General features: G+C 38.2%; 1 protein-coding gene across 1 annotated transcript; it reads right to left on the bottom strand.

Moving 5' to 3' along the window:
* Nucleotides 1-2,369: 2,369 nt before the first annotated feature.
* LOC142840495 (claudin-34-like) lies at nucleotides 2,370-26,545 on the bottom strand. The gene is made up of 3 exons (XM_075956987.1): nucleotides 26,316-26,545; nucleotides 25,829-26,047; nucleotides 2,370-3,024 (listed from the first exon to the last, which is right to left on the bottom strand). The coding sequence occupies exons 1-3, from the start codon at nucleotides 26,543-26,545 to the stop codon at nucleotides 2,370-2,372; spliced, it is 1,104 nt and encodes a 367-aa protein (XP_075813102.1).
* Between the last annotated feature and the right edge of the window lie 1,127 nt (nucleotides 26,546-27,672).

Raw genomic sequence — 27,672 nt, 5'->3', positions numbered from 1 at the left:
TTTCTTTATCCATTCCTCTGTTGAGGAGCATCTAAGTTGTTTCCTATGACCTGAATACCTGAGGTAATGGTTAAGACAGAGGAAAAGCTTGCATTCACCTAGTGCAGTAGTTCTAAATTTGTAGGTCCTGACACTTGGGAGGTCAAAAGACCCTTTCACAGGGTTCACATACCAGTGATTTATATCATAATTCATAACGGTAACAAAATTACACTTATGAAGTAACAACACAAATAATTTTATAGTTGGGGGGTCACCACAACATGAGGAACTTTACAAAGGGTCACAGCATTAGGAAGGTTAAGAACCACTGATCTAGAAGTAGAGTTCACTCTTTCCTATGAGACACTACAATCTAAAGAAATAATTATAAAATTATGTAAGACTTGGAGTAAAGCTATGGAATCGCACCCTGAAAAATCTAGTGATCCAGTTCTAATGCTGTTAAGTAGAAGAGATCAATTTCTGAACTGGTTTTCTAGACCCTACCCACATGTAAAGCCTTGAGATTGTGATGCTGATTTAGGAGGTAATAGGAAACTCAAATTCCCTTCTGGCAATTCCAGTGCTCAGAATTGGGAACATTTCTGGAATTGCTGATATATCCTCTAGTGCCCTGAGCTATCTGTCTCATTTCTATCTCATACCCTCAACATTCACACCTTCTGAGGAGGCAACCACAACTGTCACTTAGGGATTCGGGACAATTACTGAATCTGGCATTTTACTGTTGAGTGGGGTAGTTGATGGGATACATAGGTTACCCTTTTAGTGGCCCTTATTGAAGGACCAAAAATACATCGGCTGTTCCATTTGTATAACAACCAGTTGTAAGAGGGAAAGGACAGTTGCTACCCTGTATGCAGATGCAGAGGTAACATAGACATCATGGTAACAATCATTAGAAGAGAAACTGTAGGCATGGAAGACACAGAATATATTTCTGATGTTCAAATCAAAGTCTATTAGAATTCGTTGATCTCATAAAATCGTCTGTCTAATGGAATCTTCTACATCTATTATTTGAACATTAAGTTTGGACTTGAGAGTAATAAAATCAGTACATGCCTTGTAAAACATTGATAGTTATTGAAGAAGTTACAATCTCAGTTTGTGTGACCCTTTGGGCAACTTCTGCAAAAAAAAAAAAAAAAAAAAAAAAAAAAAAGCTTAGGAAAAGTTCCAACATGCCAGGGCAGGTCATTTCCTCATCTCTTCACAGAAATAAAAGATATGAAAAAAGTATTATGGCGAATCAGGGAGTATCCCAGTTGGGTTAACACACATCACCATGGAAATTCTCTCTTGTGGTTTTTAGACTCAATTAATAAAATACATAAAGGACAGAATAAAATGTAAGCTCAAAGTCAAATAACTATAGTTCAAAACAGTATAATCATACTGTTAAGGCAAGGTATAAATCTGGCAGCTGCCCAGAGGAGGAGAGTGTAGAAGAGAAGGGAATAAAATAAAATACAAAGTTTGAGGTAAGATTACCTCAGTTAAAGGGCATCCGGCACTGACAGTGAAGAGGGGACCTTTACAGGATAAGGAAGCCCACAGAAATAGGGCGGTAAAAGCATATGTAGGCTTGGGTCAGCATCCCAACGAAAATAGCAGAAGAGGACAAAAAGTTGTTCCATCCTTCTGAATCACAACTAAAGAAAACATTGTTCAGCCATGTTCCTTGTTCCTCTGTTCATTGATTGGAAGTAACCTAGATATCTGTCAACAGATGAATGGGAAAAGATGTGGAAAACTGATCCAATGAAACATTACTCAGCTGTTAAAGGATGAAATTATGAATTTTTTTGGTAAAAGGATGGAACTAAAAAATAATCAACATGAGGAAACAGAAACACAAACATTGCTTATTTGGTTGTTAAGTCTTCATTAAGAAGGCTACGATCTGTGGAACCAGAGGTTAGCTACAGGGTAGTAGACCAGAGAGGAGGGATGAATTTCCCTGGGAAGGGACTTAGAGTAGACAAACATGGATGGTTGAGAGGGCTGGCGTCAACAGTTTGGGTTCTGTTTTTATCCTTGGGTTGAAGAGAAATACGGGAGGTTAATGTACTTTGACACTCATTTCAATATGGAAGTTTTTTATTTACTTTTGATGACAACAAATAAAACACAAATCTTATATGAAAATTCAAATAAGATTTTATTTAATGTGAACACATAATCCAAATAATGAATTAAGAAAACAGAAAACAAGACAAAAAAGAAATGGTCAATTTGACCATTTTTTGTCACAGGCCACATTTGGTGTAACTTTGGGCTCTTTCAAAATTTATGTAGACACAATGGCAAATGTTTTCTGTCTTTGCTGGATTTTCAAGGTGGTGTAAGATCAAAATTTACTTTTAAATTTTAGAATGGGGTGTCTTGAGCATGGCTGAATTTGAAGGAAGGCAAATTTTGCCACTTATTAGAAAGAAAATTGCAGCTACAAATGCCAAAACCATGGCACTACCAACCTTCTGAGTGTCTGGATCAGAAGGCATATTAAAGGATGGTGGAAAGGCAACCCCCCACTTATGCATGATGGATATGTAATTGATCAAAACAGCCAGGAAAAGTAAGCTGCTAGCAATGATCTTCAGAATTCCTGAAAGTCTGAATAGTTTGCAAGTGACATTCCTCCACACGCTTTCCACACACAGAATCCAAAGAGCAATAATGGTAGTGATTTTCCCAAACAGCCCAAAAAAGATAGCCACCAGCAGCAGGTGCTGGTTTATTTGAATATACAGTGGAATGAAGGGGTCACGGTAGTTGTATTGGTGACATATTCGCGTTTTGCTGGGGTTGTTGCCTTTGTGGAAAACACAGGCTTTCCACATGCCCACAAAAGCCCTTGTAGGCTTGGAAATCATAGGGTCTTCATAGTACCACACTCGCCACTGAGGAAGGCTCAAAGACATGCAGCAAAGTAGACAGGCCACTGTGGTCAAAACAAAACCTCCCATTTGGCGATTGTATGTATTCAACATGATGCTGACAGTGAATACTTGAGATCTGCAAAGATATACAGGACAATATGAAAACAGTTACTCGGGACAAGGACAGGATACTCAGGTTTAAAGTACTGAGGGGAAAGTATTATGTATGAGAGAGTGAGTCTTGCATCTGCTGACTTGGATGTGGAATGAGTAAAGCCTGAGAAGCCCGCTGTGTCTATCTGTTCAGGCAGGTAGATAATCTAATCAACACACCCTCTACACTGTATAATTCTTCATTTGCCACAAACTTCTGGAAATCCCATTGCCTCTCCCATCCAAGGGCTAGTATGAGAGGCATGAGGCCCTACATCTGATTAGTTGCATGATATCTTCAAGGATCACCCGTGATTAGCAAGTGTGAGAAGTTTTTCCTAGTGATGTGTCACATTGTTTCATTATTCATTGTTCTTGGGTCTTTGGATTAGCTCGAAGCTTTGCCTGTTATGAACATCACCATATGAATGAGCATGGTACAGGAAACTTTGTGTGCATACATTGTGTTGTCATTTCTCTTGTGTAGATACTGAGGCATTCAACTTTGAGGAGAAATAGTGTGAAGGTCATGTAGTTTTCATTGTGGAATTTATAAAAATATTTCACGGAAGTTGCATGAATTTTACATACCCAGTAGCCAATCTAGAAGTTTTCAGTTTCTTTATAACATGCTTCTCACTTGCTGAGTACAATACACCAGCACGCCAATGCTGAAAGAGATTAAGTAAATGGGAACTCATACGGGAATAGAAAATTAACTTACTCTGGAATATGTAATATGAAACATATTATATATGTTATCTTACAGCAACCCATTTCATTCTAATATTTAAAATATGTCAAATTCTAAGAAAATTTGTGAACACAGCTGGTGCTAACCCCTAGGAAATTATAAAATACAGAGAAATTATAAGTATATTTATAGCTTTATGTTTAGTTGTAATTGTCTACTTGAAACAATATAAGAATGATCAGAGAAGGCAGTCTCACAGAGTCTAGATTTGGTTTGCTTTAGGCATGCCTGCGAGGGATTATTTTGATAATGTTAATTGTAGAAGGAAGACCTACCCAGTGTGGGTAGCACCATTACCTAGGAAGGGGATTATGAGCTGAATGTGAGTGTAGAAATGCATATAAATGCTAAAAGGAATGTATTCCTTCATTGCTCCCTCTTCTGGATGATGGCTATCTTGTGCTTAGCTGCTTCAGGATCTTGCCACCCTGACCTCTTCTGATTAATGTATCTTGACCTGGAAAAGTGAGCCAAATAACCCTTTTCTCCAGTAAGTTTTTTTTATAATATTTTATGCCAGAAAGGGGGAAAGATTAAGACATGCAGCATAAGTTGTATCTATTCATTCATGCTTGCATTTTCTTCTGTCTTCAAATATACCAGGTAGACATTAAATATGATAAATTTGAGTCCTTGGAATCAGATTGGTCTAACTTTGTTTTAAGCTTAGAAGTCTATCTCATTATTTCTGCCATTGATTTTTTTGGTGTAATTTTTTTTGTTTATAGTAGACAGGCTCTTACAATATAAACCAAATATTTTCTAACTTCATATGTAGTCCACATTGGATTCAGACATGAAACTAGCCTTCCTCAGACTCTGAGTGCTGAAGTTATGTGCTTGACCACTATTCATAACTTGTGTAAGAATTTTTCTAATGATGATAACATTTGCAATGTGTGTGTATGTGTGTCTGTCTGTGTGTGCGTGTGTGTGTGTTTGTGTGTGTGTTAGAGGTAGATTCCCAGGGGACTACTGCATGCTAATGAAATGTTCTACCATGAATTTATACTCCTATAATTGGAAGAGCATTTTTCACAGGCTCCCTAACAATCAAATGGAGGGCACAGAGTGTTAGAAATGAGGAGAGTGAATGCCAAGTTGTGCCTGAGACCTGCTCTGAAATTAAGGCTCAAATTATCTGTCTAGTTTGGGTGCAGGCAAATGGCGAATGTATTTGAAGGTGAATGGAGAGAGTGAGGTAGAGAAGTCATTCAAATCAATCTCTAGAAAATATTTGGGCAGTGCCTAGGAGTCTTTCTTAGTAATACTTTGGACAGTGACATAAGGCCAGGGATTTTTGAAGCTGGAGTTTGTTATTATTACCAGAGCCTTTCTGTAAAGGGCCTTATTAATAACCATCATTCTTTTGACCTGATAATCCTAAATTCAATTTTCTGTGTTGCTGAATATTAAATCTGGGGCATTATGGATACTAGAAAAGCACTCTGCTACTGAACTATTATTATTAGACATGATTGTGAAAGATGAACAAGCATATCTTATTTCCAAGAGTAGTTCATGGATTCGTATTTTTTTTGCTTAGGTTTTTTTTCTTATGATCTGAGAAATGGCCTCATTGAATAGGCCTTAATGCTCTCATGATCATTCTGGAGTCCAGAATGCACGTCTAGTGGTGATCCTCTAGATTCTTCCTATACCTGAATACTAAGATATACTTATAAGAATAGAACTTAGAAGGAAATGAATACTAATTCTTGAATTACATCATGAGCTGAATCCAGGTTTCCTGTGCTCTCCAGTGTTTGGTGATGCAAAGGAATACAGATGCTTTTTTTTTAATGCTCCAATCAGAGATTTGATTAAAAAACCTGTTTTTTTATTTTTTTTAATTTATTTATTTATTAAGGATTTCTGCCTCCTCCCCGCAACCGCCTCCCATTTCCCTCCCCCTCCCCCGATCAAGTCACCCTCCCTCATCTGCTCAAAGAGCAATCAGGGTTCCCTGATCTGTGGGAAGCCCAAGGACCGCCCACCTCTATCCAGGTCTCCTAAGGTGAGCATCCAAACTGCCTAGGCTCCCCCAAAGCCAGTACGTGCAGTAGGATCAAATGTACTCACTCATATTTGGTTTCTAGCCATAAATAAAGGACATTGGGCTTATAATGCATGTTCCTAGAGAAGCTAAGTAAGAAGGTGAACCTAAAGACAAACACATAGGCATCCTCATGAATATTAACCTTCATCAGGCGATGAAAGGAGACAGAGACAGAGGAGCACGGGACAGAAATCTCAAGGTCCAAATCAGGAGCAGAAGGAGACGGAGCACGAGCAAGGAACTCAGGACCGCGAGGGGTGCACCCACACACTAAAAAACCTGTTTTAATTGTTTTAAAAACCTGTGGTATTTCCGTGGGCCCAATCTTCTCCTTGCAACCCTAAATTATTCAAAAGAATCTTGTATGTGGTTACCCTCAGAGAGTTCATAATGAAGTTATAGAATTTCCTAAGATAGAAGGTGTGGCAGCCCTGTCCATGTGAAGGAGATGAGAAGAACCAGAAGTACTCAGCACATAATAAGAGAATGATGGTGAGCTATATGCATGAGATTTGGAGTTCACAAACATGGCTTTCACAAGTAACACACTAGTTGAACAGACTAACAGCTCTAGGGGTCAGAGAGGGACAAGTAAAGATCAAAGTTAAAAATCCAAATATGGCTTCTATTAAGCACATTAACTCTTACATACAATATTGGTTTTTGGGTTTCTTTGCTGATGTTGTTTTAGCAGCATGATGCTGTTGAATCACCATAACTTAGATCTTCTCTACTGATTATCTTCTAGCGTTGACCATTATATCTCAGAGGAAAACTAAATGGGAGTATACCCTTCCATTTATTTTACATTTTCAGATATTTCCATCTATAGACTGATGTGGAAGTCCCCTCTGTATGCCATGAATATGTTTTTTTTGCCATTGGTTAGTAAAGAAGTTTCTTTCAGCCAGTGGCTTAACAGAATATAGCCAGGCTGGAAAAGATATATAGAGAGAGTAGACTGAGTTTGGGAGACCCCATGTAGCCACTGAAGAAGACAGATGCCCAGGAACCTTACATGGCAAGCTACGAGCTTTGTGGTAAAATACAAAATAATATGAATGGGTTAATTTAAGATATAAGAGCTAGCTAGAAATAAGCTTAAGCTATTGGTCAAAGAATATTGTAATTAATATAGTTTTGTGTAATTATTTCAGGTCTGGGCCATCAGGAATTGAACAAGCAGCCTCTGTCTACAATAGACTTTGACTATGATTTTCAGGGATGACAAAACAGAACAGCTCTGTGATGGGATTAGGTGGCTGTGGCTACTTACCTTATAGTGGAAAGGAATAAAAGATAGAGTAGGTTCTGGGGATGAGAGAAAATCCTCAAAGGCATTCCTTTTGACTTTTACCTTCCCCACATATATACCATCTCCTTATATTTTCAGAATATTCTGAAATAGCACCACCAGGTACAGTTTAAGGATTTAATATATGAAACTTTTGTAGGAACAAGGTATAACACTACTAAACATGATACAGAGTGTTAGTATCCAGGGATACCTTGGTAATATGCCTGGGAAACCTGGAACAGTGCATCATGTACGGTGCCCTGTGTCACGTCTGTGTGCATGGCAGACAGTACCCTGTCCCTTTAAGAGACAAGCTGTAGAGTGAATAAAAAAAATAACTCAGCTATAGAAACTGGGCCTCAATCTGAAAACTAAAAAAACAAAGCACTCAACCCAATAGAGAAATCTTACCTCTAGCCTGGCTGGGTGACCCTAAACTAAGCAAACTAAGTTTCTCCTCCATTTTATATTCCCTGTAGCGCTGGGATTAAAGGTATGAGCCACAACCACCTGGATATCGTGTAGGCCAGGGTGGCCTTAAACTCACAGAGAACTATTTGTCTCTGTCTCCCAAATCCTTGGATTAAAGGTGTATGTCACAATTGCCTGACCCCTAGTGGGTTTAGGCAAGATTTATTTATCAAAATACAAATAATATACCACTATATTTACCCTCTTTTGTTTAAAATAAACATGGCTATAAATAACATAAGAAAAATTATATACAATAAGTAAAATGACTATATACAATATATACAGGGAACGAATACATCAACAATGTCTAGTTCATTTGCATTTGACATATTCAGAGAAAATAGTCCACATCTATCCTATCTTGGTGAGTCCAAATTTTTGTACCTAATTTACTCTCTACTACAATTTACATTGCCATCCAAAACTACTTTTTGATATCTCTCAATCTTAAATACTTTACATTTCTTTAGTGAATTTCTTTTCTGAGTAGCATGAACAAGGGAAACTATAGTTATAATTTTCTAGTCTTCAACTACCTCAGAGACTCAAAAAGGAAATAATATTAACTGGGTAAGCAGGAAGTGAAAGCAAGCTACTTCCAAAAAATGTGAGTAATGACAGAAATGTCTGGCTGTCTAGACAGTCACCCAAAGTTCCACTGCAAAGTTGGGGTATCTCCATTTTTGGCCTACAGACCTAGCATATATGGTACACCTTTTTGCGAATCAGGATTTCATGAAGGGTTTTCTCTCCTTGTCTCAATTAAGTTTGGTGTCTCTTTCTTTTCTGTCCTGATGCTTCAATTAGGACAGCATACCATCAAGAGTAGAGGCAAGAGCATTTTCTTTCCCAGTGGCTTACTTTCACCACAGAGAAAGTAAATTACATATGTAGTTTCTTCAATACCCTTCTCTGAAGTAGATTGGTGTTGCCAGGAGTAGACATGTTTCATTGTCAAACCAATGAAGAACCTAAGTCATTAAAACATCTTAAATGATATATTCTGTAAATCTTTGAAGTGTTTGAAGATGACCCATCTAAAATATATCTTTGTTGTACCTTTAAAACATACCCAATGTGACTACAAGTTTGATTATACTAGGTGATTAATTATTAACCTGCATTTCCTTATTATCCCAGTTGGTGATAAGAATTTTTGAGGACTATAAATTTGGATTACAATGCTAAATAAGTTATATTGGTACAATACCTTGAACAACAGCAGAAATGTATGAACAGTATGTTTAAACAAAATTAATATCAATATATAATATTTGTATATAATATACAAAAGTTCAATCCAATCTAAAATATTTAAAACTAGTAGCTGCTTTTAAAAGTAGATTCAGTAATCTAGTTTGTTTGTCTTACCACAGCTATATCCTTTCTTTTTTCTTGAGAGTAGATTCAATAATCTACTGTTGTATCCTATCATATCAATATCCCCTTTTTTCTTTTCAAACACAAGAACCTTTAATCTAATTTTCTTTGTTTAGCTTTTTTCCTGACCATTGTCCATAATAACTTGTTACTAGCCCCCTAAACAAGGACAATTATTTACAATCCATTGAAGGACCAAAAACCCCACCTCTTGGGAATGTGGGCATCATATTCTTAAATTTACTTCATGCTGTCTAGGGTTGATGGTATCTTTAGGGGATCCTGAAAAGAAAATATGGGGCATTTGTTGTTCAGTCTATGCCTAATCTGAAAGTACAGCGCTTGTCTCAAGTCCTCGCTAGAGTAGTCTGTTAGGCTGGATCATCTCAGCTATCCACCTCAAATTATTCTGACAAGTTTTTAGTGCAAATTCGACCTTAGGTGATGCTTTTCAGCTTATTGGTATTATCATAATCCTGGAGGAGTCATCATTGTGGGGCCCCATCACCGTCATGGAGACTTCAAATGTTGCTGTTAGGTGTGCTCATGGTTCACTGTAGAAAAGTGAAAGGGGTTCAAACCTGAAATCATGTACAACAAGGTAGATAAAACTTTTTCTAGAATTAGTTCATACTCAGTATGACCATTAATATCATGACAAAAATTTAAAATACATTGACATATATATTAATATATTAGTACTATTCAGATATATTAATCTTATAAATCTTTTACCTTAAGAAAAGCTGACAAAGTATCAATATAAAAACCATAGGATTATGAGACTAGTAGCAATAAAATAGTCCTTAAATTTTTGTTTTTCTTCTGTCCCATCGCATATCTCTTCTGACATAAGACAGAGACGTTGAATTTCACTCTAATGAGCATGCTTGAGTTTAGAGGAGAGAGCCACACTCCAATTCGAAAGCCATCTTAAATCTTTAGTTAGACTTGGACTACAAAAAGACCATTTATATTATATGTCTGTAGAGACAGCAGAAACAAAGATTTGGGAAGATTTTATGGAAGTCTTTCCCTGCTGGAAATGTGATATACCAATAGACCAATTTATTCTTTTTCTTGAGGAATTTTTTATGGACGATTTGTTCTTTTTCGTCGGATATCTCATTTGTGATCTTCAGAGTCCCTACGTGGATATCTTTATTCTCCTGAAAAGACAGGATAAAATCCTTCACCAAAAAACCCTAACTGTGGGGAAGATTCTCATTTGGCAAGCTATATCTGATAAAAATTAAAAAGCATTTATTAGTTTTATATGTTATTTCAGATTAAAAGTCCGTTTTTAATTGTCATCTTTTGTAATTAAGAGGTGTCTCTTGTTGAAAGCAAATCTTTATCAATTTCTGTGGGAAAAAAAGCGAAATCCTTTTCCAAACATAACATATGTCCTGGTTTGAATTCTGAGGTTACCACATCTTTAACGTATATTGGCTGATTTAATTCCACAGATTTTTCTACAATTCAATGTCTCTCCACAGCGGTTGTTCTCATACTAATGTCCTTACTCATTAGTATTTAGAAGATTAAAAGTTTATAAAGCATTATGAAACCTATTTTTGGGGGGATATTTATCATTCCTTTCTGTTTATGTGACATATACTTTAGAGTTTGATTTCCTCTTTCTGTAACTGCCTGGCCTATAACATTGTGTGGTAGATATGTAATATGTTTTATATCATAATAAGCAAAACTAAATTTCATTTTCTTAGAGAAATATGTTGGATCATTATGTCTTTATTTGTATAGGTGTACCCATGATGGTCATAACTTCTAGCAAATGTGTGATGACCAAATCAGCCTTTTTCAAACTCAGTCATTGCCCATCGAAAACCAGAATAGCTATTAATGGTGTGGTATACATATTTTAGTTTTCCAAATTCTACAAAATGGAACATATCCATCTGCCAGATTTGATTTCTTTGAGTACATTTTAGGATGCTTCCTGCAGTTAATGCTGCTTGTTTGTAAAAAGAACAAGTAGGATATTTCCTTAAAATCTACTTGGCTTGTGGTCATGTAATGGAAAAGTACTTTTTAAAACATTTGCTATTGACATAATGATTTTTAAGAAATACTGAGGCCTTCAAGCACATTTACAGTCAATCAATTTCTGTATTGCCTGGTGCTAGGTGACCTGGCAGACCCTTATGGGATTGGGTATGTGTTATGTATATGGGATGATGCTTATTCCTTATTATATCTTGTACATGATAAATAATAAATCCAATTCTGTATAGTCTGTTATAAATTCAGCAGTTTCAGTATGCAAAATACCTCTCTCTGCATATTGTGAATCAGTAACTATGTTGAGAAGTCCTTTAAAATCCCTTAGTACCATGAGAATAGCATATAATTCTGACTTTTGGACAGGATCATAAGATCTTCTTTCACTTTACTTAAATTTTCTTATTTGTAACCTGCCTTTCCTGATTTTCTTGCATCACTATATAATATAGGGCCTCTGGTTATTGGTGTGTCCCATACAATGTAAGGAAGGGTCCAATTATTAATCTTTATAAGTCGAACATTTCTCTTGCTTTTAGGATAGCTTTCGATAATCTCTCCCAAAAACATACTGCAAGCTCTTTACCATGGTTCACTCTCTTCCCATAATTTGTTAATTCCATCATTAGTATAAGGGACTATAATTTCTCCTGGCTCAATGCCTGCTAATTGAAGAAGTCTCAATTTCTTTTGTAATTAACTCAGAGACCTTTTCTACATAAGTCTTTAATTTTAACTCAATTTATGTGGTAAAAAGATCCATTCTAAGATGATATCTTGCCTCTGCATTAAAAGTCCTGTAGGGGAGTATTTGGGAGGTAATATGACCAGAACGCAGTTAAGATTCAGATCCACACGATCCACATGTATCTTCTTCAATTTCTCTTCAATCAAAATCAGTTCTCTCTCACCTTCTGCTTATAATTCCCTGAGAATATTTAAATCTTTGTTATCATGCAAGGATTTTTTTAAATGAATCATTTCATTATGTTTTATCCCAATAGTGGGCCTTAGTGAGGAAATGACTCCTAGCAATCTTTAGAAGTCATTAAGCATCTGTAATCAATCTCTGCCAATTTGAACCTTTTGGAGTCTAATTTTCTGTAACCTAATTTTATAGCCTAAATAATTAATAGAATCTCCGTTTTGTACATTTTCAGGAGCAATTTGTAAATCCCAACAAAGCAAAATTTTCTTTACTTTTTCAAACATTTTAATGTATCTACTTTTGAACCAGATAACAAAATGTCATTTATGTGATGGTAAACTATAGATTCATGAAAATGCTTATGTATCATTTAAATGGCTGACTTAGAAAACATTGGTACAGGGTGAGGTTATTGAACATTCCCTGTGGGAGAATCTTCCATTAATATCTCTTAGCACTCTGAAAATTATTATGAGTAGGCACTGTGATGGCAAATTTTTCTCTGTCTTATTCTTGAAAAGTTATAGTAAAGAAACAATCTTTAGACGGGCGGTGGTGGCGCATGACTTTAATCCCAGCACTCTGGAGGCAGAGGCAGGTGGATCTCTGTGAGTTCAAGGCCAGCCTGGTCTACAAGAGCTAGTTCTAGGACAGGAACCAAAAACTATGGAGAAACCCTGTCTCAAAAAATCAAAAAAAAGAAAGAAACAATCTTTAATATCAATAACTATAAGAGGCCATCCTTCAGCCTCTTAAGGCAAAAGATGCTAGACTTTAGGGAACCTATTGGTTGAATCACCTTATTAACAGCTCTGAAATCTGTTACCGTTCTCCATTTTCCAGATTTCTTTTTAACAACAAATACAGGAGAATTCCAAGGACTGAATAGTTGATTCTTCAATATGGTGAGTATCTAGTTGCTCCTGCATCAGCTGTTCTAAAGTCTGTAATTTTTCTATTGGTAAAGGCACTTAGTTAACCCATACAGAATTGTCTGTCAACCATTTTAAAGGTAAGGCTGTTGGTGTCTTTGAAATATCATCAGCCTTTATGCCCTCTTCTTGTACAACCTGAATGTTCAGTGACTGCTTTTTATAAAACCCAGTATTGTTCCCTGAAACATGTTAATTTATGTTTTGGTTCTATGATTTGGGAAATGCTCATCTGAGTATTCCATTGCTATAACAAATCACATCCCCCCAAATTCATTGCTATGTTAGCTACATTTGGTTTTAATATTCCTCCCTGTCCTTCTGGCCCTCTACATTTGACACATCCTGTGCTCTACTTTATCTGAGAAAAAGTTTTGATCCCTAAGAACTGAACATTTATATCCTGGAGAGGATAATTTGGATGCCAAGATGCTGATGAAATTATTGTTTCATCTGCACCTGTGTCTACCAGACTTTCAATAACAATGTCATTTATTCATATTTTTAATTTTGATCTTTGTTCATTTATAGAAGTTTGTCAAAATATTCAGTTTATGGCTTCTCTTGAATTTCTTTGTTCTCCCTTCTATAGTCATTTTATTATCCGAAGCAGTATGATTTCTTACAATAGGCAAAAGTTACTTTACTTGCTCTGGGAAGGAGTTTCCTATATAATGGCATGAAAGAACTGAACTAGATTTGGAATAAGGGTCAAATTTGGCTTAGGGGCCTGTGAGAAGCCCTTCACATAGATTTCCAATGGCAAAGGATTACCTTGAATATTCCTCATTGCCCTACATCCATTAATTCAGTGCCTGCTTTTGTAACACCTTTTGCATTAGTCCTGAAGGAAGGGTCATTCTGAAAGGATTATTTTAAGAAAAAACAAGATTGTTTATAGGAATACCCTGTATACAATCCCTTTTAAAGATACTTTGTTTACCACAGTTATAATAGATAAGGCAAACAGATGCCAGACTTTAGGGAACCTATTGGTTGAATCATCTTATTAACAGCTCTGAAATCTGTTACCATTCTCCATTTTCCAGATTTCTTTTTAACAACAAATACAGGAGAATTCCAAGGACTGAATAGTTGATTCTTCAATATGGTGAGTATCTAGTTGCTCCTGCATCAGCTGTTCAAAAGTCAGTGGTTTTTCTATTGGTAAAGGCCATTAGTTAACCCATACAGGATTGTCTGTCAACCATTTTAAAGGTAAGGCTGACACTATGATTTTCCCTCAAACCTCTGAAATCCACCTCTCTTATCCATGTATCATCGTGTCCATGGGTTTCGGTATTAATTGGTTCTTGGATACATTCCTCCAAAGGTGCTGACCTTGTGTTTAATGGCCTAATTATCCTTTTGTGTAGAGAACTGGCATTCTCAAAAGCCAGAGATTAAATTATTGCTTGTCCGGTGGTGCAGGAGAATTGACTGTATTCTGTCAATCATAATTTAAATAAACACTGACTGGCCAGGCAGGAAAAACAGGCAGGAAATCCAGACAGGAAGTAGAGGTGTGAAGGCGTAAGTCACAAACAATGCCACACCAATTTGGGATTATGATTAATAGGGTGATATTTATTTAAAGGGGAAAAAACTTACAGATCACTGTCCCAGGCAACAGCCTTCTATACAACCAGGAGTCTAGTCGCCGGCAGAGCAGGAAGTGAAGAGAGAGAGGAGAGGGAAGTAGTTGCTTTTTTAAAGGGAGAGAGACCACGCCCCAATGGGCTGGTATCTCAGCGGCTATTGGCTGGAGGAATGGGAGGACCTCCCGCAACACCTCCCCCTTCTGTTTAAATAAGAGAGATCTAAACCTACTATGAAATTATATACAATAAGTACAAATATCCTATTCTAACTAGCTTAGGTCTTGTATAATAAATAACTTGGCCAAGTCATGAGAGAAAGTAACTACATTTATATAGTCTTCAACCCCATCAAATATCTGAGAAGGGAAATAATGTTACCTGGGTAATTAGGAAGTTCAGTAAAACAACTTCCAAAACATGCATCAAATCACAGAGACAACTAGCTACCTGGGCAATCACCCAAAATCACGTTAGCAGCGTTGAAGCAACCAACTTTGGCTAAGGCCTAACATAACTGACATACCATTTTCAAAGGGAAGCAACTTTTCAAAACTATCTTACCCTGTCTTGGCAGGATAAGACAGCCCTGTTTTATCCATTGATGCACGCTCTGTATCTTTGTCAGTGGTTGAGGTATGGGCATTTCTTTGCCCCAAGGCCAGTTCTGCCAAATAGAAAGGCTCCAGGTGGAGTGTCTTTGGTGTTCAACATTCTCTCGGGAATAGAGTGGTGTTGCCAGGAGCAATTGTGTCTCACTACCACAAAACTCTGAGTTAGATTAAAGGCCATTTTCTACAGCTCTTTGAAGAAGTTGAAGATTATCTATCTATACTGAGTATAATCTCTATATATCTAAAGAACCTGATTAGTCTAATTATAAATGACAAACTTAGATGACTATTAGTCTATATAATTCTCAATATCTATCTAACTTAAAGACTAAGACAATAAACGACTGTGAAACAAATGAGGACAATGACCTCCAAATATAAACAATGTACAAATATACATTGCAGTAGGTAAATATATATCAATACACAAACATTATATAAGTATCTTAATCAGAGGTAGAAATGTACACTGCAATATGGTAAATATATACAATATATATATATCAATACAATATATGTCAATACATAAAAAATGTTTTAAACAGAGGTAGAAACATGAATGCATACAATAGTCAATATAATTTAACTTTGTATCAATATACAAGAATCTATATCAATATATTTGTCTAAAAACAGTAACTCACAATTACAAATCTATTATCCCATCATCCCTCTTTTTTTTTTTCAAAAAGATCCCTGAGCTTATAAAATTCCTCCCCCAACCCTCAATCTTATACTAATTATAATCAACCCCTAAATGATGTCCCTAAACCCAAGGGCAAACTTTACTGGGAGAGGGGACGTCATCCTCTAGAATTACTTCCAGCTGTCATAGGGGCAACGTTCTTTCTGGGGCATCCTGTGAAAGTAAAATGATGGTTAAATTTCAAGATCAATGTCTTTTAAAATTGCCAATAGTCTCTGAATATTTTGTGCAGGTCTGGCCAAAATGTTGTATAAGATGTGCACCATTTCAGCTAACCAAGTTGGAACTGTCTTGTGCAGCTGGTACCCGAAGCAGGTCTTGTAGTAGCGCTATCAGTATCATGACGTCATATCAACCAGGTGGAGTTGTTGTTATGGGGCCCCATCTTCTTCCTGGAAACTTCAAATGTCACTTCAGGAAAAACTCATTGTTCGTTGTGAAAAACTTAAACATTAATCATATAGACATATATATACATATTCACTGAAAGGCATGATAGATGTGTTCAATGAAAAGTATGATAGATATGAAGAAAAGCAAAGATGTTTTCTAAACTCATATTTCTTATTGTCCCATATCATGGCTCTTGACATTAGACAGAAACTCCAGAAACTCTGGGTTTTTCTCTTACTAAACAGGCTTGGAATTGGAGAGGGACTGAGCCAGAGTCCAACTTCAAAACCAGCTTTATAAATTTAGAAATATGGTTTAATATTACTTACACAACCCTTTCAGTTTTCTTGATATTTCCTATTGGGTAGGTATTTTTCCATCTGTCAGTATCCAAACATCCAGGGTCCCTTGAATTTTTCAAAGATGAGTGTTTTCCTGTGGAGATAAGAACAGAACCCTGCCCCCATTCTATATGTTTTTCTTACCACCTGTATGAATATCATCATTGTGGATGAGTTGTCATTTCTCCTTTCCAAGAGGTTTCTCCTCTTCAAATCGAAACTTTATTAATTTTGATGGTATCCACAATTTTTCTTCTCCTGTGGAAACAAGAGCAAAACCCCTTCCCCAACGTAGCACATCTCCTGGCTTCCATTGAGAGGTCAGCACATCTTTGAAATAAATCGGTTGATTTAGTTCAGCAGACTTTTCCATTATCCAATGTCTCTCTGCTGCTGTCGTTCCTTTCTCATTAGCGTTAAGAAAATTCAAGGTTAATAAAGCATTATGTAATCTATTTCTGGGGGTATTTTCGGTCCCTTTCTGTTTGTTCAGCATATCCTTTATAGTACGATTTGATCTTTCTATAACTGCCTGACCTGTAGGATTATTTGGTATACCTGTAATGTGTTTTATATTATAATAATCAAAAAAGCATTTCATTTTCTTAGATACAGATGCTGGACCATTGTCTGTCTTTATTTGTGCAGGTATACCCATGATGGCCATAACTTCCAATAAATGTGTGATTACTGAGTCAGCCTTTTCTGAGCTCAGGGCAGTAGCCCATTGAAAACCTGAATACGTGTCTATGGTGTGGTGTACATATTTTAATTTACAAAATTCCATAAAGTGGAACACATCCATCTGCCAGATTTCATTTCTCTTAGTACCCTTTGGGTTACTCCCTGCAGGCAATGGTGTTTGATTATAGAAAGAACAAGTAGGACATCTCTTTATAATGTCCTTAGCTTGTTGCCAAGTAATGGAAAATTCTTTCTTTAGGCCTTTACTATTGACATGATGCTTCTTATGAAATTCTGAGGCCTGCAACACACTTCCAATCAATAATTGATCAATCTCAGCATTGCCTTGGGCTAGAGGACCAGGCAGACCTGTATGGGACAGGATGTGTGTAATATACATCGGACAAAGCCTGTTCCTGATTATATCTTGTACCTGGATAAACAATGAAGTCAACTCTGTGTCATCTGGTATAAATTCAGCTGTCTCAATATGCAAGATAACTCTTTCTGCATATTGTGAATCTGTAACTATATTAAGAGGTTCCTCAAAATCCCTTAGCACCATAAGAATGGCATATAATTCTGCCTTCTGGACAGAATTATAAGGGCTTTGTTCCACCTTACTCAATTCATCTGACTTGTAACCTGCTTTCCCTGATTTATTTGCATCAGTATAGAAAGTACGGGCTCCAGTTATTGGAGCATCATGTACAATTCTAGGAAGAATCCAAGAAGTTCTTTTTATGAGGTTAAGTCTACCACTTTTGGAATAGTTGCTATTAATTTCTCCCAAAAAATTAGCACAAGCTCTTTGCCACGGTTCATTGTCTTCCCATAACTTTTTTATTTCTTCAGTAGTAAAAGGCACTATAATTTCTGCTGGGTCTATACTTGCTAGTTGACGAAGTCTCAGCTTACCTTTTATAATTAATTCAGAGACTTTTTCCACATAAGTTTTTAATTTTTTACTTGGTTTATTAGGTATAAATATCCACTCTAAAATAATATCTTCCCTCTGCATTAGAATCCCTGTAGGAGAAATTCTGGAAGGCAATATGACTAGGATGCAGCTAAGATTTGTGTTCACCCTATCCACATGTGCCTCCTGTAATTTTTCCTCAATCATTGTCAGTTCCTTTTCTGCTTCAGCTGTCAGTTCTCTTGGACTATTCAAATCTTTATCACCATCTAAGGTTTTGTTTAAATGAACTATTAGATCAGGTGTTATCCCAACAGCTGGTCGTAGACTGGAAATGTCTCCTAACAATCTTTGGAAGTCATTAAGAGTCTTTAACCGGTCTCTCCTAATTTGTGCCTTTTGCGTTTTGATTTTCTCTAACCCTATTCTGTAACCTAGGTAATTAATAGAGTTTCCTCTTTGAATCTTTTCAGGGGCAATTTGTAATCCCCACCTAGGCAAGACTTTCTTTACTTCTTCAAACATCCTTTCTAAAGTATCTTTATTTGAATCAGATAACAAGATGTCATCCATGTAATGATAAATGATGGACTTGGGGAATTGTTTACGAATTATTTCCAATGGCTTACTTACAAAATATTGGCACAATGTAGGACTATTGAGCATACCCTGTGGGAGGACAGTCCACTGATATCTCCTATTAGGCCGAGAATTATTATAAGTAGGCACTGTGAAGGCAAATTTTTCTCTATCCTTTTCTTGTAACGGTATAGTGAAAAAACAATCTTTCAAATCAATAACTATAAGAGGCCATCCTTTTGGTAACAGAGAAGGCAAAGGAATTCCAGATTGTAGTGGGCCCATAGGTTGAATTACTTTGTTGACAGCTCTTAGATCTGTCACCATTCTCCATTTACCAGATTTCTTTTTTACAACAAACACAGGAGAATTTCAAGGGCTGGTTGATTCTTCAATATGATGAGCATCTAGTTGCTCTTGCACCAGCTGTTCCAATGCCTGTAGTTTATCTTCAGCTAGAGGCCACTGTTTGATCCATATTGGCTTCTCAGCTAGCCATTTTAAAGGTAGGGCTGTTGGTACCTCTAAAGGTTTGGTATTTGCTGTATGTTCTTGTACAGCCTGAATGGCTGGTGACCTTTTTCCACAATACCTCATCATATCCTTCCCAGAATTATGAATTCCTGGAAATACAGGAATGTTAATCTGGGTATTCCATTGCTGTAGCAGGTCACGGCCCCATAAATTTATGGCAATATTGGCTATATATGGTCTTAGTCTTCCTATTTGTCCTTCGGGCCCTATGCATTCAACCCATCTTGTGCTTTGTTTTACACGAGATAGGGTTCCAATTCCTAGGAACTGAACATCTACCTCTTGAAGAGGCCAATTCAGATGCCAAGATTCTGGGGTAATGATACTTACATCCCCACCTGTGTCTAATAAGCCTTCAATAAAAGTGCCATTTATACAGACTCTTAGCTTTGGTCTTTGATCATTAATAGAAGTCTGCCAAAATATACGTTTACTCTGTCCTACTGGGCTTTTTGACTCATCCTCCACATGTAATTCATCATTTAGACCAGTATTACTTTTTACAGCAGAAATTGGAGCTTTTAATTTTCTTGGTGAGGCACGTTCTCCACTGTGACTGGGAATGACTGGGCCACTGTTGGCTTGGGGGCCTGCGAGAGGCCCCCCAAAGAGTTTCCCGATGATATCGGATTGCCCCGTCTATCTGTTGTTGACCTACATTCGTTGGACCAATGCCTGCCTTTACCGCATCTCCTACATATACCTGAAGGCCTAGGTCTCCTATTTTTGTCATTCCCAGAAGAGATATTATTTCTAGAAATTCTTTGCCTGCAATCCCTTTGTAAATGTCCTAATTTACCACAATTAAAACACCTGGCAGTTTGATGTCTCCTCATTGCTTTGGAAATCACTTCTCCTACCCAAGATTCATCATTATAGCTAAACGTCTCAACATTCATCGTATGCTGAATCCATTCATCCATAGGTGCTGATCTAGACTTTAAAGGCCCAATTATCTTTTTGCATTCTATGTTTGCATTCTCAAAAGCTAGAGATTCAAGAAGTATTCATCTAGATTCTGGGTCTGTTACCCCTATGTCCAGAGCCTTAATCAATCTTTGCAAAAAGTCAATAAAGGTTTCTCTCTGTCCCTGCCTAATTCTGGTATATGATTCAACCCTTTTTGCTGGATCTTGTATCCTATTCCAAGCATTTAAAGCTGCTTGGTGACATAGACACAGTACTTCATCGTCATAAAGAGCTTGGACCTGTGGATCAGCATATTCTCCTGCACCAAGAATTTGATCTTGGGAAACCTCAATACCTTTTGCTCTTCCTTGCTGTTCCATATGTTTGGATTCTTCTCTGAAATAAATTCCAAACATCAAGGAAGGTCCATTATCTAAAACTGCAGACACTAACTGATGGAAATCATGGGGGGTAGCTCTAGCATTAGAAGCCCAAGTCTTTATCATTTCCTTTACATATGCATTGTGCAAGCCAAAATTAACAACAGCTTGCTTAATTTCTTTCAGATCATTCATTGCTATTGGTGTCTATCTAGCTTCTCTGACTCCCTTTGAGCCTTTAGAAGTTGACGCTTTGTCAGAATTAAGTATAGGGTATGTCGCTAGAACCCTGGGTAAGCCAGTTCTAATAGCTGGTGGAGGCATTGTATCCTGTCCTTGTGCCTCCTTACTCTGTTCACCAGCTGCAATAATTTCTCCAATCTTTTCAAATCTTTTTATCACTGTCTCTCTTAAATCCTGAATCTCCTGACCTGTATATATTTCCAGTGATTTCACTGAGGTATCAATTTTTTGGTCCCTATTCTGCACCTGTGATTCCAAAGCTTTAATTTTTTCCTTCAAAGATAACATGTCCTCCTTAAACTTTTCTTGTATATCATGTAGATTCCCATCTTGGAGGTACATTCTGTCTGTTACCTTATCAAAACTTTGTGATAAACTCTGAAGGTCAAATTCAACAGCCTGAACCCTTTCAGGTAACTTTCTAATACCCTTGGATATGGAATCAATTTTGTCTGTCATAGTATCCACTTGTTCAGATAACCTCTGATTTTCAATAATTTTAATCCTGTCAATTAGTTGTTCATTATTAGTTCGTAAAGATTCTATCATTCTTAGGAGTGCCATATTTTTCTGTTCATTATTAGTATGTAAAGATTCAATCGTTCTTAGGAGTGCCATATTCTTCCTTAATGATAGAATATGGAAAAGAAAACTGAAGCCTAGTAACAAGCAAATTAAGGTATCCCCATAATCATATAAACCTTGTATGATGTAATTCATTGTATTAGTAAATATAAAATTACTAATCCATTGTATTAGTGAAAACAAAGCAGTAAAATTTGCGTTAGAAACGAAAATTGCCATATTACCTATTATCCAGCAGGTGGTGCTGTTGCAGAGTTGCGATGAAAACATGGTCCTGTTTCAGTGCCTTAGTAGATGTTAAAAACTGGAAAACGCAAGTTTCTCAACAAAGTAAATGTAATTAAATCAATTCCAGAGACGGAACCAGAAACCCAGAATCCAGGGGTAGAGAAGAGCAATCTGGAAGCTGCTTATGCCTCCACGTGACAGAGTCACCCTGAGGGGTTGCAGCTTTCAGCAACCGCGTGCTCTGGTTCGCGCCACTTAAGAGCTGTGCTTGCAAGGGAGATTTAAAAACGACTCAGAAAAGAGCAAACCACGCGGGCAGAGACTACGCGGGCCTGTGGAGTTTAAATCCACATGGGGAGGCCAAGGCCACCGCTGCAAGGCACAGGCAGCGGCTGAGGAAGCAAGGGCTCCCACCAAGCCGAACTAGCGCCCACCAAGCCGAACTTGCAGCCGCCAAGCCGAACTTCCGGCCGCCAAGCCGAATTCGCGGCTGCGAGCCGGGAGAGGTTCTAAAACCAAACGTTGGGTGCCCAAATGAAGGCGTAAGTCACAAACAATGCCACACCAATTTGGGATTATGATTAATAGGGTGATATTTATTTAAAGGGGAAAAACTTACAGATCACTGTCCCAGGCAACAGCCCTCTACGCAACCAGGAGTCTAGTCGCTGGCGGAGCAGGAAGTGAAGAGAGAGAGAGGAGAGGGAAGTGGCTGCTTTTTTAAAGGGAGAGAGACCATGCCCCAATGGGCTGGTATCTCAGCGGCTATTGGCTGGAGGAGTGGGAGGACCTCCCGCAACAGAGGTGGAGCAAAGACAACAGGAATATTCTGGGAAGCAGGAAGCTACCTCCACCAGTCCTGCCCAGATCACTGAAGAACAGCATGTGACCTACCCCACTGAGAAAGGTACCGAGCCATGTGGCTAACATAGGTAAGAATAATGAGTTAATACAAGCTACAAGCTCTAATAAGTAGCCTGAGCCAATAAGTTTATCACTTATGGAGACCTCTGTGTGATTTTATCTGGGACAAAATGGCTGGAGGACCAGGTGGGACAGAAACCCCAACAAGCCTGGACCACATGTTACAGTCCAGCATCTGAATTTCTTATCATTTTATTTACTGCTGAAGTCAATCTTTGTAAAACTTTCATAAAGGCTTCCTTTGGCTCCTGAATTAATTGACTCAATTTTCCTTCCTAATTCTCTAATTCTGTTCCAAGCATTCAAAGCTAAGACATGGCATAAATCCAGTTTGTGGATATCATATACAGCCTACTTTCTATAGTAACATAGTCTCCTTCACCAAGAGTTTGATCTTGGGGGATTTCTCTACCTCTAGCTTTAGTTCATTGTTCAATAATCTTAGCCTCTTCTTTGAACCAGGTATCTATTGTAATTGTGTACTGATCTCTAAAACTGCATTAACCAAATCTTTCTAGTCATTAGGAGTAATTCTATTACAAAGTGACCATGAGTATAACATTTGCATGACAAAAGGTGAATGCATGCTATATGAGATGGTTGTTTCCTTGAATCTCTAAATCTAACCATGGCACAGGGTTACAGTTAGCTATAACATAGCCTCTGCCATTTTGAAATTCCTGTAAGGTTGCTGGGAATATTATGATTCGCTGTCTGTAAACCTTAGGCTCTTCCTCTCCATTCTTATAATGCAAGGCTGAAATTGGCTCTCCATTAAATTCTTCTTGTCTGGGTTTGAATTTCTCTGTGATCTGTTTTATTAGCTGTTTCTAAGTCCTATAACTTAATACTCAGATTAATCAACTTTTTAAGTGATGCAACAAAAATGATAATGCTGATAATGTTTATAATTGACATTACATAAATTCCATCTAAATCAGATATCATCTCAATCATTCCATTTTTAACATGTCAAGCATATCATCAGACAGAGATATAAAATCCCTTTGTTAAAATGGTTTTTTCCATTTTTATTGTATGAAAAAGCTCTCTCTTTTAACTAATTCTTGCCTTTAATAATTCCCAATTATCTTACCAAAACTGCCAACAATGTTGATATAGATGTGAGGCTGATTTCTGCTATGTAGAACAGTAAAAGCCTGACTGGATTTCAAGACAGCCAACTAGTTTGGCAGGAGCCTGAGGAGAGGGTTCAGGGACAGTCTGCAACCCATGATGGAGAGAGAGAGAGAGAGAGAGAGAGAGAGAGAGAGAGAGAGAGAGAGAACCTAGATGAGTGGGGTTGGATCCCCACGCACAACCCTGGGCTTTGTTGGTGGCTAAAAAGCTTCAGGCAAATGAATTTTTCGTGAATTTCTACCCCAAATATTTGACACCGAATACAGCATAAATAAGAAAAACCCTGAGACAGAAAAGAAATTGCGGTTCAACCCAAAAACCAAGAAAGCAAAGCAACCAAACCACTAGAGAAGTCTTACCTCTACCAAGGCTGGGCGACTGTAAACGAAGCAAACTAAGCCTCTCTCTCTCCTCCCAGTTTATATTTCCTCTAGTGCTGGGTTTAAAGGTGTGTGACTCTCTAGGACTGGGATTAAAGGTGTGAGCCATCACCAACTGGATATGTTTCTGCATAGATCTTGTGTAGCCCAGGGTAGCCTTTAACTCACCGAGATACATGTGACTCTGTCTCCCAAATCCTGAGTTTAAAGGTGTGTGTCACCATTGCCTGATGTCTAGTGGCTTTAGCTTTTCCTCTAGTATTCAGGAAGAATTTATTTATCAAAATACAAATAATATACCACTACAACAAACTCTGCCTACTCCCACTCTCTTTTTCATTGCTCTTCTGAAGGGACAGGGAAGAATTTTTCTGTCTCCTCTTACCTTTTTTTAAAAATTTTTTTCTCTTTCCCTCCCTCCCTTCCCTTTTCCCACTCCCTTCCCTTCCCCCAATATGGTTAGTTCTGTCACTTCATACTCTATAAGTGATTTAATTCTGCTTCAATATAGCCTACAAAGTAATAAAAACTTAAGGTTATGAAGGTCTAGTTTAAATTAACAAAAAACTAACAATCTCAAACATAAATCAAACATGTTAAGTAAATACCAAGTATAGTCAATCTGTGATGGAGGAAGGTCATTGGCTAATAAAGGAACTGCCTTGGCCCATCTCATTGGTTAGAAGATAGGTGGGAGGAGTAAACAGAACAAAACGCTGGGAGGAAGAGGAAGTGAGGTCAGACTCGACAGCTCTCCTCTCCGGAGCAGACGCCTCAGAGAAATGCCATGCTCCCGGCTCCTGGGCAGACACACGCGATGAAGCTCTGAACTAGAATCTTCCCGGTAAGACCGGTGCTATACAGATGATAAGAAATGGGCTAGTCCAGGTGTGAGAGTTAGCCTAGAAGAGGCTAGGTAGAAATGAGCCAAAGCAGTGTTTAAATGAATACAGTTTGTGTGTTGTTATTTCGGGGCAAAAGCTAGCCGAGGTGGCGGCTGGGGTATTGGGGACGCAGCCCCGCCGCTCATATTACTACAAATCTGGAGGACTCAGGGTAAAACTCTCCTCCACAACCTCTCAGTTTGGATTATGCTCTTCAGAAAAATCCTTCACTAATGTCATTATAGTCATAACTCATATATATATCCCATAGACAGGCCTCAAATGCTCAAACAGTGCCACGAAAAAAATATCAGGAATTGCCATTTTTACTATGTTGATCCTCCCAATCTAAGAGCAAGGGAGATCTTTCCACTTTCTGGTATCCTCTTCAATTTCTTTCTTCAGTTCCTTAAAGTTCTTGTCAAATAGATCTTTCACTTCCTTGGTTAGAGTTACCCCAAGATATTTTATGCTATTTGTGGCTATCGTGAAAGGTGATGCTTCTCTTATTTCCCTCTCTGCTTCCATATCCTTAGTGTATAGGAGAGCAACTGATTTTTTTGGAGTTGATCTTGTATCCTGCCACATTACTAAAGCTGTTTATCAACTTTAGGAGTTTTTTGGTGGAGTTTTTGGGGTCGCTTAATTACACTATCATATCATCTGCAAATAATGAAAGTTTAACTTTTTCCTTTCCAATTCGAATCCCCTTGATCCCCTTATGTTGTCTTATTGCAATTGCTAAAACTTCAAGCACTATATTGAAGAGGTATGGAGAGAGTGGACAGCCTTGCCGTGTTCCTGATTTTAGTGGGATGGCTTTGAGTTTCTCTCCGTTTAGTTTGATGTTAGCTGTCGGTTTGCTGTAAATAGCTTTTATCAGTCATGTTGTCAAACTGTTCCCCATCCTCACTGTCAATTGTACTATTCTGGCACTCGATCTGTGGGTTTGGTAAGTGCTCTGCGTTCTCAGATGCATTTTCCCACTGTGACTGGTCCTTGGACCAAAACCCTTCAACTTTTCCATAGGAACTATTCTTCCATTTCAACTGCTCTGTGTCATCTTGCACCATAGCCTTTTTTGACACCTGGCTTACTGCTGCTTGCATCTTCACTCTGGGAAGACACATCAGACCAGGTTCCTGGTTTCATCTCACATGTGTTATCCTCAAAGTCAGAGATCTGTTGGGAACCAGGCCCACTCTCAGATGGTGAAAGCACCATCTTTCCACTCAGCTACATCATCTTGGTCTACCTCACTGTCAGAGGCATCATGCATTAGTTTGGTTGGCTCCTCAGTCAAATGGATAGTTTCATATTTTGAACCATCCTCCTCCTATTTTTGGTCTAGCCTCTCAGATTCCAAAGCATCCTCAGGAATTACCTTCGGTTCATGCTCCTCTGAATTATCACTAGGAATTTTAGGCTCAACTTCAAAGACAGGGTCAAAGGGCTGTGGCTTCCACTGGATTCTTCCTCTAAATGCTCAAAACTATCTGAGAAGCTGTCATCTTCCTTCTCAAAGCTAAGCTTTTTGTCAGCAGTCTTACTAGCATTGCCTCTTGAGTCCTTCTCGTCATGATTTTCGAACAGCCACTCAGCATCAAAGTCCATCTCGTGTTTGACTTTATTTAATTCATGTTAAAGCCTAGCAGCACACCGGGCTTGTACTTCTCACAGTCATGATCACACTTCTTTCACTTGTTACTGAAATGGGAAGCAATGTCACTCTTCCACAGCCACAGACTGGTGGCTAACTTCTCAATTTCTCTCCTGGTGGGATAGGGCTGGTGTGCATACTAGCAACATGACAGCCTCAACCATCACCCTCCACCTAGTCCACTGCAGGGGTGTTGGAAAAACCCAGAATGGCCGGGCCAAAACAAATGCACCTTCTCGGCTCAATCAGTCTCCAGGCCTGGCTCCTGTGAAGCGCACCTATGAACAGGTGGAGTTTCCTCTGCTAAAAAAACGAAAGCTGGAGGATGACAGTGATTCTCCCAGCTGCTTTGAAGAGAAGCCTGAAGAGCCTGTTGTTTTAGCTTTAGACCCCAAGGGTCATGAAGATGATTCTTACGAAGCTAGGAAAAGCTTCCTCACAAGATACTTCAACAAAGGGTTTTGGTCCAAGGACCAGTCAAAGTGGGAAAATGCATCTGAGAATGCAGAGCACTTACCAAACCCACAGATTGAATGGCAGAATAGTACAATTGACAGTGAGGATGGGGAACAGTTTGACAACATGACTGACGAAGTTGCTGATCCCACGCTTGTCAGCTTAACTGGAGTAAAACTGAGCAGCCAGCAAGCCTGAGGGGCCTGGCACACATGGGCCATGTTGCATCTTAGACCTCTGTTCTGATTGCAGAGCTGTCTTTTAACTGGCACTGCCTTGCAAGGACCGGTCAGTCAGACTGTTGGGAACATATGACCATTACAGTCCCAGTGGTTATTTCTATGTCTATGACATGTGGTTGGTTGATCTTGCTTCAGACCCTTCTCTGGTAGATTCAATAATGAAGTGTGGAAAACCAATAAGCTCATGAATGCTCACAGGGAAAAGCAGTTCATTGTTTGCTTTTCCAGCAATTCTTTCTCTTGGTAAGATATTTGCTTGGATGTCCTGGGAAAGCCTTACCCTGATCACATAGTAGTGCAGGGTAGGCATACATGCTACCAGTCCAGTGTGTCTAGTAGACTTGGGAACATGGGACCTTTTTTCATGTATTTATTCTGAATAG

This window comes from Microtus pennsylvanicus, chromosome X (genome assembly GCF_037038515.1).
Source record: "Microtus pennsylvanicus isolate mMicPen1 chromosome X, mMicPen1.hap1, whole genome shotgun sequence".
Lineage (NCBI taxonomy): Eukaryota > Metazoa > Chordata > Mammalia > Rodentia > Cricetidae > Microtus > Microtus pennsylvanicus.
This window is presented reverse-complemented; position numbering and strand designations above follow the sequence as displayed.

Coding starts and splice junctions, on each gene's coding strand:
- LOC142840495 (XM_075956987.1), bottom strand. CDS start 26,545: ATGGACTTTGATGCTGAGTGGCTGTTCGAAAATCATGACGAGAAGGAC. Junction 26,048..26,315: donor CAGAGGAGCATGAACCGAAG/GTAATTCCTGAG, acceptor GTGTCTTCCCAG/AGTGAAGATGCAAGCAGCAG. Junction 3,025..25,828: donor GACAGTGAGGATGGGGAACA/GTTTGACAACAT, acceptor ATATCTTTGCAG/ATCTCAAGTATTCACTGTCA.